The sequence below is a fragment of the Chanos chanos genome, chromosome 7 (assembly GCF_902362185.1).
Source record: "Chanos chanos chromosome 7, fChaCha1.1, whole genome shotgun sequence".
NCBI lineage: Eukaryota > Metazoa > Chordata > Actinopteri > Gonorynchiformes > Chanidae > Chanos > Chanos chanos.
Genome location: NC_044501.1, coordinates 4,841,659 through 4,855,845, shown reverse-complemented (window position 1 = coordinate 4,855,845; position 14,187 = coordinate 4,841,659). Strand labels below are relative to the sequence as shown.

The 14,187-nt window shown below is 38.7% G+C and overlaps 1 protein-coding gene across 1 annotated transcript in view; it reads left to right on the top strand.

Annotated features, from left to right (window-relative positions):
* The window catches only part of LOC115816565 (complement C3), a 27,330-nt gene continuing 13,143 nt past the window's right edge, over window positions 1-14,187 (top strand). Inside the window, exons 1-22 of the mRNA XM_030779541.1 lie at window positions 1-120; window positions 739-934; window positions 1,316-1,484; window positions 1,697-1,767; window positions 2,099-2,187; window positions 2,487-2,569; window positions 2,836-2,923; window positions 3,354-3,456; window positions 3,695-3,815; window positions 4,949-5,064; window positions 5,475-5,621; window positions 6,059-6,262; window positions 6,480-6,671; window positions 6,834-6,989; window positions 7,103-7,232; window positions 8,548-8,619; window positions 8,760-8,954; window positions 9,665-9,782; window positions 9,901-9,989; window positions 11,292-11,434; window positions 11,716-11,925; window positions 14,068-14,128. Of these exons, the coding sequence (XP_030635401.1) occupies window positions 50-120; window positions 739-934; window positions 1,316-1,484; window positions 1,697-1,767; window positions 2,099-2,187; window positions 2,487-2,569; window positions 2,836-2,923; window positions 3,354-3,456; window positions 3,695-3,815; window positions 4,949-5,064; window positions 5,475-5,621; window positions 6,059-6,262; window positions 6,480-6,671; window positions 6,834-6,989; window positions 7,103-7,232; window positions 8,548-8,619; window positions 8,760-8,954; window positions 9,665-9,782; window positions 9,901-9,989; window positions 11,292-11,434; window positions 11,716-11,925; window positions 14,068-14,128 (2,824 nt within the window). The 5' untranslated portion in view covers window positions 1-49. The remainder of the gene's footprint in view (window positions 121-738; window positions 935-1,315; window positions 1,485-1,696; window positions 1,768-2,098; window positions 2,188-2,486; window positions 2,570-2,835; window positions 2,924-3,353; window positions 3,457-3,694; window positions 3,816-4,948; window positions 5,065-5,474; window positions 5,622-6,058; window positions 6,263-6,479; window positions 6,672-6,833; window positions 6,990-7,102; window positions 7,233-8,547; window positions 8,620-8,759; window positions 8,955-9,664; window positions 9,783-9,900; window positions 9,990-11,291; window positions 11,435-11,715; window positions 11,926-14,067; window positions 14,129-14,187) is intronic.

The following is a 14,187-nucleotide window of genomic DNA, read 5'->3' as shown; positions in this document are numbered from 1 at the left end:
CCAGCCTCACAGACATTTTGACGGACACAGTCAGGAACAGACAGACAGGATGCGTATGGACCTGGTGTGGCTGGCTGTGGTGTCTCTCTCCTTACCCCTGGTCTCAGAATGCGCTCCGCTGTGAGTACACACACACACACACACACACACACACAGACACACACACATGGAATGAAATATAATATTCTATGACATCAGAATCGGGACAGTAATAACTGATTAATAAGTTTACAATGTGCGGTGAACAACAGCCTAGAAATAATTAAATTAAGTGGTCCGATTGGTAAATTTTATCTCGATCTTGCACTTTGGAACATTCTGATAAATTCCTTAGATAAAAAAGTAAACCATGTGTGTTTCCCCTTTACAGTTTTACATGCATTTCAAACAAATCCACTGAGATTACAAGCTTACTAAAATGAAATATGTGCGGTGCGGTGAACAACAGCCTAGAAATAATTAAATTAAGTGGTCCGATTGGTAAATTTTATCTCGATCTTGCACTTTGGAACATTCTGATAAATTCCTTAGATAAAAAAGTAAACCATGTGTGTTTCCCCTTTACAGTTTTACATGCATTTCAAACAAATCCACTGAGATTACAAGCTTACTAAAATGAAATATGTCTGGTATAACATCCTGGGGTATTTTCACACAGTTGACAAACTATAAGTCTTAAATGGTGAAGTTTTTACCTTTTGTCTTGCACTCATGACATTTGTCCTTTTGCCCTTTCAGCTACATCATGTCGGCTCCAAACGTACTTCGTGTAGGAACGACAGAGAGGGTGTTTGTGGAGGCACAGGACTACAGTGGCAAAAATTTTGATGTCCAAATCAGAGTGTTGTCTTTTCCCAGAGAAGACAGAGAGCTTTTCAGAACGACTGTCACCTTGTCTGCCGCAAACAGCTTCCAGTTCTTAAAGGACATAGAGGTGGGGTCCAAATCCTTTTTACCTGGCAACAATCATACTATTCATTTGCTGTTATGACCTCATAATACTAAGGGATGGGGAGAGTGCTCAGCTTCCATATCTTTTGGGAACTGGAATCTGACTCCATACCTTTTCGCTTTAAATGACATTATACTGGGGAATGCATCAATAAATTTGGTGAATGAGTAACCTAGTGAAGTCAAGAGTAGTTGAGAGTCAGCTGGTCTCTAATTCTTTTCTTCCAGTCAGTCAAAAAAAAGAGAGTGGCTTTAATGATAATATTGCATCTTTATTTTAAGGCATTGTAGGTAACTGAACACAGTGGTTTTTATGATATTAAAATTTAAACATTGGAAAGATTGCCTGGGTTTGCTTTTGTAGATTCGACAGATACCAGATGTATTTAAAGACGACTCTGAAATGCAGCAGTTTGTCGTCCTGAAAGCCCAGTTCCCAGAAAAGACACTGGAGAAGATTGTCTTAGTGTCCTTTCAAATTGGGTACCTTTTTGTCCAAACTGATAAGACCCTCTACACTCCAGATTCTACAGGTGAGATCAAAACCACGAACTGCATATCATTAACAGAGCTAGACAAACCGTTTCCATTTAGTAATGAAGTTCAGAATTATGTGCTAATGCCCATTTTAAAAGGGACAGTAAAGAATTGGACTTGTTTCATAACATGCATTCCAATATTGCTTTGTTTACAGTAATGCATTTTGATGTGATCCATCTTGCTAATTGCTATTAATCTTGTATAGTTAAATACAGAGTGTTTGCCCTTAATGCTGGATTACAGCCTGTTGATAACACGGTCTACGTGGAGATTGAGGTAAATGTGTGTGTGTGTGTGTGTGTGTTTGAAAGAGAGAGAGAGAGAGAGAGATGAGGGAGGTTTGTTTTCCATTTAAATAAAATACATTTAAGTTGTGATATTAAGTTGTTATTTTTTTCAGATTAACAATTAATGATAAAATGTATGATTCTTTTTGTAAAAAGCAACTTTACAACTTCTAACTTCCTTATTTGTGCTAGTCCAGTTCATATCTATGTACTCAATGACTAACTGCAGCCCCACAGCGCCATCTATAGGAAGAGTTTAGCACATAAATCCAAAACAGTGTTATTTTAGTACTGACAGTAACAACTGTGTATTTTTAAAGACACCGGAGGGAATAATGGTTAAGAAGGACCTGTTTCGACCAAATAATGGGATAACGATTGGAGAACACAAGCTGGGCAATCCTGTCAGGTTTGTTTCAAACGAGCAAACCAACATAACAAAGATACGAGAGGTCCAGTTAAAATATGTGAAAACAGTACAGTAATGTTGCTGTCCCCTTTCACTGAGGAAATAAACATCTGTCAGAAAATATTTAAGTACAACATTAATCTTTTATTCTAAAGGTCAACCAGTTTAGAATCACTTTAATTTATTCATCCTACTGTCAACGTGTCTGTGTGTGAAAAAGCAACTAGATATTACATCAGAGGTGTAACACATTGTATAATAACATCTGTCTTAGTTAATGTAAATTTTTATTGTGGCAGTTTTGGGATCTGGAAGATATTCACAAGGTTTCAGAGTGCTCCTCAGAAGAATTTCTCAACTGAGTTTGAAGTCAAAGAATATGGTACAAGAATGCTCTTTTCTGATGTTTATACTCTGCGAGTATTGTTCAGTAGACACCAGTTATCAATCAGTCTTACAATGGCTATGGGGAACTCATTCAGACATGTACGGTATGCAAGAGGTGGACTGTACGTTGTACATTAAAGAGATTGTAAGTCTTTATGTCTGAAAAAAAAGCATGTTTCACACAATGTAAACGTATTGTGCCACTACTACTGAACATGAAGTATATGATCTAAAACACAGATTTTCTCTCTTCACCTTTAGTGCTGCCCAGTTTTGAAGTTAAACTGAAGCCAGAGAAAAACTTCTTCTCCATCAAAGATAAAGAATTTAAAGTTGACATTGAGGCCAGGTAAGCTTTATCGTTATCGTTTACGTTCCTTTGGATTTGTTTGTGTTCAATTTGTTGTGTAGGAAAACAGTCACTAGGTGACAAGCGTTGACACTTTCATTAAATGCATCTCACCCGCCATGATAAAATAATAATTTTCATAGATATTTCACTTTTCATTTTCGTTTGTACAATAAACAGTATGTAAGCACTTAAGTCCAGTAAATGTATCTCTTAAATGTTGATTTCATAAAATAAACTTGTCAGTGCAGATGATTGAAGTTTTTGGGCACTGAAAATTGGCTATAAAATTGTATATTTCTTTCTATCAGAAACTCTCCCAGAAACACTGAATATTTGAAGTATGTTTGTGCCAGTACTTACGTCGCTAAGGAAACATGCACAACTTTTTTTTCTCTCAGTCTGTCTAACTGTTGTGTTCCTGCTGAAGGTATTTGTTTGACAAGGAGGTCTCAGGAATGGCTTATGTGGTGTTTGGTGTGCTGAAGGAAGGCGTTAAGAGCGCCCTACCAAGCTCTTTAAGGAGAGTAGAGGTACAGATGCATGTATATATATATATATATATAAATTACTGTATGTCATAAAATACACTGTAAAATAATTTTGAATTTCAGTTAAAAACGTAAGTTTCCTTAAATTCATTGATTTTCATTCACAATTTTATTTTAATTTAAAAGATAGACCCTTATTTTTACTACCCAAATTAGAACACACACACACACCCACACACAGTGTAATGTGAGGAGCATTATTCCCATTTGAAAACTGCAGATATCTAAAGGAGAGGGAGTAGCAACACTGAAGAGAGAAGACATCACAGAGGTCTTCCCAAAAATTGATGAGCTAGACAAGCACTCTCTGTATGTGTCTGTCAGTGTGCTGACTGATTTGGGTAAGTTTCCTTCTCAATACTGACTGTTGTGGAGTTAATGAAGTTCACTGGATAATTTAGTGATCAGAGTAGGTGTAGGCTTGGACACAAGACTGCTCACTCCTTTATTTCCTTTTAAACAGCTACAGTTTATGGTGTGTGTGTGAATGTGTGTACGTGTGTGTGTGTGTGTGTGTGTGTGTGTGTGTGTGTGTGTATATACCCATGACTAAACAGATGAGGGCAAACTGCAGTGTGCACAAGATAAGAGCAGAATTCAGTTTTTACATAGCAGTGCTCTGTGAAGTTCAGGACACTTGCTTTAAAAGGTGGAATGTTTCTTACACTGAATTCACATATTCAAGCATTCCAAATCAGAACTGCAAACATTCTGAACCCAATTCTTAAACTCCATGCACATCTGCTCCATGCACGAAGAAACATGCTCACAGTGGTAAAGTAAAGATAGCTTTATTAGACAGTTGTCAGTTTGATACCTAACACGGACAGGTAAAGAATCCAGCTACATGGTGAAGAATTCATTAATATTAAGTTAACATTGTGACATACACTAAACTCGAAATGGGGGCTCTAAAGCAATCAATATATTGCAAACAATTAGCATTACAATACAAAAAATAAACTTGCATACTTTTCAATAATGTACACAAATGCAAAGACAGGACTGGAAGGACAAAGTTCACATTAGTACTGAGTATGGCATTATTTGCCAAGGCTTGTGTTTGAGTTTGTGGATATGTTTGAAGAACCACTGAATGGATAAACAAATTTGGATAAAAAGCACTACCTTGTTTGGATATGTAGGCTTGCTAAATCAATAAATGGGAAAGTAGATTTGATGAAAGGCATGACAGATTACAGTCTGAACACTAGATTTAAAAGAAATATGTAGAAGGGTTTTTTTTTTTTTTAATTTTTTTTTCATGCTGTCTGTAGACCAACAGTCATAAAATAAAAACCGACAATTTAATGCTTGTTTAAATAATAATACTTTGTTATATATATATATATATATATATATATATATATATATATATATATATCTCACACACACACTTAAATACATACATAGATATATAAACGGGAATCTTACATTTGGTGTGTGTGTGTGTGTGTGTTGTGTTGTAATATAGGCAGTGAAATGGTGGAGGCCCAGAGAGGGGGAATTCATATAGTCTCGTCTCCATACACCATTCATTTCAGGAAAACACCACAATACTTCAAACCTGGCATGCCCTTTGATGTGATGGTAATCTGCTCCTTTAATACAAAACTACACAGAGTAATGGGTCTCATTTAAAATGTGTTGAACAGCCAGAATATTCTTACAGTTTCCATATACCTTAAAGTCTAAATTAAAATCTCTGAGAAGTATATAATTTTTTGAACCATTCAAAGATTTCACAACCTTTAGGACTGTCAGGACTAAACTGATCAGAAGGTCTAAATTTGACAATATGGGCATTGTCCACACCACCACACAAATTTGAACGCGATAAAGCTATGCTTCGAAAGTGGAGTTATGATTCCTCCAACACACGAACCAAATTAAAGAGTAATATCTTTTCTTAAAAATGTAATTATACTAAATCAATATACAACACATTGAGGTGTAGTTTCCTGAACTAAAAGATGACCTCTGTCTTTATGATTGGAAAGGTTTATGTCACGAACCCTGATGAAACCCCAGCAAAACGTGTTGAAGTGGAGGTTAACCCCGGTCCAGTGAGGGGACGTACTGGTGAAAATGGAATGGCCCAGTTTAAGGTCAACAACCAGAAAGGATCCAAAACACTGACAATCACTGTACGTTCCTCCCTGTGACAGATGAAAATCTTTAAAATTGTATTGTAAAGGTGCAGATGGCCTAAACTAACTAACATCTGGAAATTCTACCATGCCTCTCTGCCACTCATATACTAAAATACTCATAGCCACTTAAAACTCAGCGTAATCACTGAATGGTGATTAAGTGAATTTGGATGAGAACTTAACAAGACTGCTGTTACTGAGTAAATTTAGTTTCAGTTGTATGAGAAAAAAACAACAACAACAAAAAAACAATTGTAAACTTTGAGGACTTGGCAGTACAACAGCAGGCAAAGCAGCAGGTTTGCTCCAACTACAGCACACGTCCCTGAGACATTATGTCTTTTCAGGAATTTAGACAGGATTTTTCTATTAATAACTTAAAGGCAGAAAAATCTTTGTTCCATAAATGTAATGCTCTCTTTTCATTATAGGCTAAAACTGACGACCCAAACCTAGATGATGATAAACAGGCTAAAGGGCAGATGACGGCTCATGCTTACTCTCCCCCTGCTGATTCTGGAAACTACCTGCACATTAGCATAAACAGTGCAGGACTCGTCAAACAACAATCATTCACAGCTAATCTTAATTGGGGTGAAAACCCCAAAGTACAGAACCTACATATCACTTACATGGTAGGTTCTTATTATCTGTTGCAAACAGCATACAGACCCATCCACACACACTCACACACACACACACACACACTGTAATGGTCACACACTAAAAAATACACACATACATTTATATACACACACACACACACACACACACACACACACACACACACAGTGCACATACACTTGTTACTATGTGCAAAATCAATGGCACTGTGTTCTTTTGTGTGGTCAGGTCCTCAGTAAAGGGCAGATTCTAGATGTTGGCAGAGTCCCAATTACAACCCAGTCTATGTGGGCTCTGTCATTAAATGTGACTCAGGAAATGATCCCTTCCTTTCGTCTGGTGGCATATTATCACATGGGTACTTCAGAGGTTGTGTCTGACTCAGTCTGGGTTGATGTGCAGGACACCTGCATGGGAACGGTAAGATGCACATGAAACTGTCAATTGTTTAGTAAAAGTGACACCAGAATTTAACTCAATGTAATATTAACCAATCTGATTTATATTTGCATAGAACAAAGTGAATACAATCTTAAATCTCTCTCTCTATCTCTCTCTCTCTCAATTTTAACCACAACAAAGCTTGAAGTGAAAGTTACTCGTCCAAAGGCAACATATGCTCCAGGAAAAAGTTTTGAACTAGTCATGACTGGAGACCCTGGAGCCAGGGTTGGGCTGGTGGCTGTGGATAAAGGAGTCTATGTGCTCAACAACAAGAACAGACTCACCCAAACCAAGGTGATCAATCCTCTCCCCTCTCAAAACATTTGTATGTTCAGATTTCAGACTGGCCAAATTATGTTTTTGTTAACATAAACATCTCTCTCTTTCTCTCTTTTCTCTCCTCACAGATCTGGGACATCATTGAGAAAAATGATATTGGTTGCACAGCTGGTAGTGGTAAAGACAGTATGGGAGTTTTCTATGATGCAGGACTGCTGTTTGATTCCAATACTGCAGGAAGCACTGTCCCCAGAAGAGGTAATATCAAATTGGTCAGTGCATTTATGACAGGCCTTGTGTTAAACAAAACCTCCACAATAGGCACAAGGTTGTGTAGTCATTCACTCCACAGTAAGGCTTTAGCTGGTCAGTCACTCTACACCGGGTATTGAAATGATGCTTAAAATGAGTACTTCACTTTAAAATAGCCTTTAGATAATAGATCAGTTACTCTACAACAAATATTTTGTGAATCCCTTGCGCTAGAACAGACGTGAAGCTGTTGTTAAGCATTGTGCATGTGTTTTGCTGGCAACTGAATGTAGAATTGGTATTATGCTGGTGACTCTAGAACTTTTATTAGCTTGGGCATCAGTAACACGTTATTGGTTCTAGAGTCAGTGAGCAACAAAGTATCTTACGAAAAGTTTTGTAGTGTAGCTTTGTGCTTTCACTAGAGGTGGGAGAAAAAGTCGATACAGTGTGGTATCACGATATTTTTCGACACGATCTTATATCGATACAGCAACGGCAAGTATTGATATATTAATCTATTTTAATATTAATTTATAATTTTCTTTTTAAAATTGATTTAATATTATTTTATTTTGGTGCACACATCTACTCTGATAACATTGCCTCTGAAGTCTTATGAAAAGTTAGTGAGTCACTTCAGCACACGTCAGTTTTATCGTGTTGCTTTGTGTCATCAGAACAGTCATTAGAATGTGTATAAACTAATAAATACTTTGATAAATTATATTAAAGATTGATTATTACTAGGTAAGAATTCCTGAACAGACATGGTTTTATTCAATGAGTCTAGAGCACGCATTAGGTCCAGTGATTCCACAAGAAGGTTTTTTGTTCATCCCTTGCTCTTGAGCAGACATCATATTAGTCAATGACTATAAAATATGCACTGAATTGGTTAGTGGTTCAAGCACATGTGATATTAAAACAAGCAGTGTTAAGCGTCTGCTGCAACATCACTCTAGAACAGGCAGTCTTCCTCTAGAACAAGAGTCCAGCATTGGTCCATGACTCTAGAGAAGGTGCTGTGTCGGGCACTTATACTAAAACAACTCTAGAGACTCTAGATCAAACACTGTATTGATCAGTGACTCTAGATTAGACAGTTATTTGGTTTGTGACTACGTCCGAGAACATATGCTGTGGTACTGGTCAGTGTCTGTGGAATGAGTGCTGTGGTGATCTGTGACTCAAAAACAAGTATTTTTCCTGAGATTTGGGTTCCACTGAACATATGATGGAATTGTAGCTGCTGTTGGGAAAGTGTCCTGAGAAATGCCTCTGAGAATGCTTACTACTCTTTATCTGTTTATTTATAAAGAACATGGTTGCCCTTCTCCTGCCAGCAGAAGACGCCGTGACATTACAATCATGGAATATAAGAAAACACTGTGTAAGTTGTCTCTTCCATTTATCCATGATTTCTGATCCTGTAAACCACCTGCCAGCCTAATCCCTTGATTCTGTGACTGGAGGCTCAATGTGCAAATTTGTTATGTTGTCAGGTTTTTTATTTCCCTCTCTCTTCTGCAGTTGAGAAATATAAAGGGTTGCAGAGGGAATGTTGTATGGATGGAATGGTGGAGAATATTTTGGGGTACGCGTGCGAACGCCGGGCGGAGTATATTGAGGACGGCCAGGAGTGTGTGGAAGCTTTCCTGCACTGCTGCACTCAGTTGGCCAATAAGAAGAAGGATGCTGTGGTGGGCGAGCTTTTCCTCGCACGCAGTAAGGAGCCCGGTCACATGAGGAGCCATTTAAGCCAAAAATGAGAACTTCTCTCATGTCAGCTTAAGAGGAAAACTGAATCAGAGTTTAAACCTATGTTAACTACAGTTAAACAGCATTTTCACAAATAATGTGTATTAAGTATTGTAGCTGCATTGTTTTTGCATATATATTATATACCAATACTATTTATTATACCATTAGTCACTATACTTATTATACTTATATACTTATTCTATTATTACTTATGATATACTGTTATACTGTAATTATACTGTTATTATATGTATTGTAAAAAGAGACTGTAAATGATTGTGCCATGCATTTTAAAATAGAATATTGAATCTTGTATACTTGCATTCCTGCCAGGCTAATGAATTTGTGGTAAAACTTCTGATAAGTGAGGAGTGAGTCTACTCTATCATAGTTTAGTGGAGGACTCTCAGTCAGAAAACAAACGCTTAATCAAACATCTGAGGACCATATGTTTATGTTATGAGCAAACCTGATGCTTTTTTTGAGCAATTACAGAATTGACCATGTTGGAAGTGATTGTGTCCTTTGTATTCACTGGAAAAGTCCTGAGGTGCTCTTCTCAGTTTCCCACCATTGTGTGTGTGTGTGTGTGTGTGTGTGTGTATGTGTGTGTGTGTGTGTGTGTGCGCACATGCATGTGTGTGTGTCTGTCTGTGTGTTCTGACCACACTTAGGTGAGATAGAAGATGTGGATTTAGAACTTCTTGAGTATATTGTGACGCGTTCTGTTTTCCCTGAGAGCTGGCTTTGGGATTTTTCAGTTGTTCCAGAGTGTCCCAGTGGCAAATTGTGGTGAGTAGATCACTCTTATCGCTTAGCGTAAGACCGTCTGTAATCCAATGAGGATTTCAGGCCTATTTTTATGGTTGTCTGTAGACAGAATCTTTTCAGTGCGTCTCTCCTCATACAGTAACACAGAATCTGTGAAGAGACATGAAGTCCTGCCAGACTCTATAACCACTTGGGTCATCACTGCCATTGGCCTGTCCAAAACTCATGGTAAGCTAATAAGACCACTACTTTGTCATTAGAGGTCAGACACTATCATTTTTGTTTTGTTTTTCATTATTATTTTTTTCCCCCTTCTAATACTAAATGGGGAACCATAAATCATAGCACTACGAAACTTGGCAGGTAAGTTGGAATGTCCCAACACCACTCGGGCAATGAGATTTACCCTACACTGCCAAATAGCGGCAGTGTAGACCAAAATTTTGTGGATCTTTTTCAGAACGTGGTGTATGTGTGTGTGTGTGTGTGTGTATGTTTGCGCCACAAAATAGTGAAATTGTGAATAATCATTAGTCTATTTTTCTGATTTGTTTGACATTGGAATGCTTCATCTTGTGTCAAAAATGTTTGTAAACATTCAGCTCCATTTTTTCATTAAGTTGGACTACAGCAGAATGCTGCTATATTTATTATTTTTCTCTACTAAAACTGAAGTGGGAAAAGAAAATTAAGGTAATAGAGATGCTTGGCAGATATGGAGATACGGATCACGATAACAGGGATAAAGAAAACATGGAAAACCTGGAAACTCCTCAATCATTAGAACCATCAAGAATTTTCCATAACATGTTTATGTGAAAGGTCCCCACAAGTCACTCAAAGACTCTCTTTAATATTTCAAAAAACATTCAGCCGACCAGGCTTCCAAAGTACCCAATCTTCACTCAATTAAACTCAGTCATCACGCTGATCACTCAAAGTAGTACCACTGTTTAATGTTTGGGATCAATCAGACATAAGAGGACATTACTGCAGTCTACAAACATTTTGAAAAAGCACATCTCTGCCTGCTTTCAGTACATGGACGTGTGACTTTCCTATCACTAGATTACACTCATTGATATCATTTGCCTGCAGGTAAGGAGCACAGTGGAGAAATTCCAGTTTGGTGCATGTTACTTGAACCCCAGTAATCACCAACAATGGCTTGTAGTCGTAGTGGTAGTAGCAGTAGTAAAAGTGGTAACAGTAGTAATAGAACAACTTACAAAAAAATTGTACTTATACACAAATGCTACTATCACTAAAACTTGTAATGCTGAGACAGCAACTTCTTCTCCGAATAGCAATAATAACACTGCTACTACCATAGTGTTAATAATTAGTATACAGTCATACGAGCCTCTCAAGATACTCAGAGACACTCAGCATTTCAAAGGATGTGTTACACAAATATTTAAACGACATGTGAAGTAAATCTGTGCTCATTACATGTAGCTATCCTTTAGCTTATATTACGAATGGCCATTTTTAATTAGCATGCTTGTCTCTTTCTGTCTTTCTTCCCAGGTATCTGTGTGGCAGACCCCTATGAGATGATTGTTAGTAAGAATTTCTTCATTGATCTGAAGTTGCCTTTTTCAGCTGTGCGGAGTGAGCAACTGGAAATCAAAGTCATTGTTTACAACTACATGGAGGATGATATGGACCAGGTGCAAGTTTAAACATCCTACAAGACATTTCCTCATACCGAATATTAACTGTAATTCATTCTATGTTTGAGTTATGAGCTCAAAGACTCTTGTGTCTGTCCACCAGTTTTAAACTGACTCTGGTTAGACTAGAAAACTAGAAAAAAAAAGGTTAAATAACCTGTGTGGGAAAACAGAAATATCCTCTTTTTTAACGTAGTAAGTTTGAATTAGCTTTGTGAGCTTTAGAGTAGAAATATTCCTGTATCGTTTTCTTTTCTCTTTTTTCTTTTTTTGGACAGGTTTTCGTAGAGATTTTTGAAAACCCGGAGATTTGCAGCTCAGCCACTAAGAAAAAGAAATATCGTACCAGAGTGAGTGTGAACTCTATGACATCACGAGCTGTGCCTTTTGTCATCATCCCCATGGATGTGGGAGAATTCAGCATCGAAGTGAGGGCCTTCACTCCTGATGGGATAGGGGACCATGTGCGTAGGCCTTTGAAAGTGGTGGTGAGTCCAAACATTGATGCTGTTTCACAGTTTCTTCAGCTTTGAGTCAAATCTTCAGAAGGGGTGTAGGTAGGATGAAGGGTGAAGGTAGGATGAGGCAGAGTCTCTTGTAAGCTAGCACTAGTGTCTTGAACTGGATGCGGGCTGCTACTGGAAGCCAGTGAAGTGAAGCGAGTAGCAGAGTGACATGAGAGTGTTTTGGGAGGTTGAATACCAGGCGTGCAGTGGCATTCTGAACTAGCGGAAGCGGCCTGATGACCAAGGCTGGTCAGCCAGCCAGTAAGCTGTTGCAGCAGTCGTCAAGGGTCAAGGCAAGGTTATGGCTGACCTGTGGGGGAGGCACCATGGAACCCTCAATGGTGATTGGAGCGTCGATCGTTGAGGGGCACTTTGATGGGAAAAAGAGAAGCTCAGCCTGGAGAAGATGGTTGAAGAGAAGATGAGATGGTTAGCGGACATCCAAGAGGCGATGTCGGCTAACAGCAGGAGGGAGAGCAGTGACATGCAAGCTCCAGAAGGCGGAGATCAGGAAACCAGTTCCTCCACCCCTCCCCAAGGGTCTGGGGGTGTGGGAGAAGATGAAGGCAGAGGAGAGGGCAGTGGGAGTGGCTGTTTTCTCTGGTGTGATCCGTGTCTCAGTGAGGGCCAGGAAGTGAAGGGACAGCATGGAAGCCTGAGCAGAGATGAAGTCACCCTCCTGTACTGCTGAATGGCAGTTCCAGAGGCCACTGGAAATGTCACCAATAGTGACAGTAGAACGAGGCACTGAACAGTTTACTAGAGTTTACTGTAGCGTTTACTGGAATATCTAGTAAACTGTAAATTTCTGGAGGTATAATGGCTCAGTAAAGATATTATTAATTATTAATAATAATTAATAATATCTTTTAAAGGATTAAACCTTAAAAAAGAAGTTAAAAGTTGCATGTAAAGGTTGAGAGCACTACATTAGCGAACCGGAAATGATTTAGTGGTTTTCAAACCTCAAGAGAACAATGTGTTCTTGCTGATAAACAGTTGCTCTAGCAGTGAATGTTATGCTTAGCCTACAGAGAATATTTGCAAAACGAAAGCACTTCTAAGTCAAAGGGCTAACGTTAAATGAGTGGATCTAAAATTAGGTTTAAAAAAAATCACAATATATCGCCTTGCTTACAGTGTTGCAACATATCGCAATATATCGAATCGCAGCCCCTGTATCGAGATATACTACTGCCAGATTCTTGTCGATACACAGCCCTAATCTTCAGTCTTCAGAGCCTCCTGTCTCAGTTTCTCCTGTCTTGTTTTGCAAACAGTGTGAAGATGAGCACACAGGATATAAGAAGATGATATTGTATTTTTTTTACTGCAGCACTTGTCTTTTGCCATTCACCTCATAAAAAATTCTGCTTTTTCTGTCTGTCTGTCTGCCTCTTTGTCTTTCTCTCTTTCTGTTAAAAGATAAAAAGTTATGCTTTTATTGAAGACATTGTTTCGCCCACTGGGTGAGGGCAACAAGTAAAGGGGGAGAATGTGGGGTCGTGTTGGACCAAATGTTATTTTACCAATGCAACAGAAAACAAATGCGCGCCACCAACACTTTCCAAATATTCAAAAAAATAAATAAATAAAAACCCACGGTGCCAGCTCGGTGAGCCCTCTCCCAAATCAGCACACATCCACAACCGGCAAACAACAACAATGCAGAGAGAGAGAGGGGACCCCAGAGGTGGAGCGGCAGAGCTTTTAAATCTCAGGTACAACTGCGTGCCGGTGTACCTAATTGGGTTGATTGCCTCCTGCCACACCACCAGTATATCTGCAAGGGGGAACAGGCAAAAGAAAAACACAGCATTAAACACCACTTCTTTACACCTGTCAGATCCCGGGCATGTCCATGGAAACATATGGAAGCCCACACTGTTTCCCTGGATTTACCTGAAATTCTGCAGGTGACACCCCCTGAGACTAGGAGTCACTGAAGTGCAATGTTTGGGAATGTGCCTTTTCTGACTGATCCAACCTGAAGACCAAATGTGCTCTTTTGAAAAGCCTGACTCGTTCAGTAGTAGCACTGAGATCTGAACTCATGTTGTGGTGTAGTGTAATTTACCAGAAAGGTGCAATAAGTCTCTCACTTTCTCTCTCTTTCTCGATCAGACAGAGGGTGTGTTGACCCGAGCAAGGGACTTAAGCAGGCTTCTGGAACCAGCCAAGCATGGTAAATAGAAACGTAAAAAATGTAGAGAACAAATTACTACTACTACTACTACTACTACT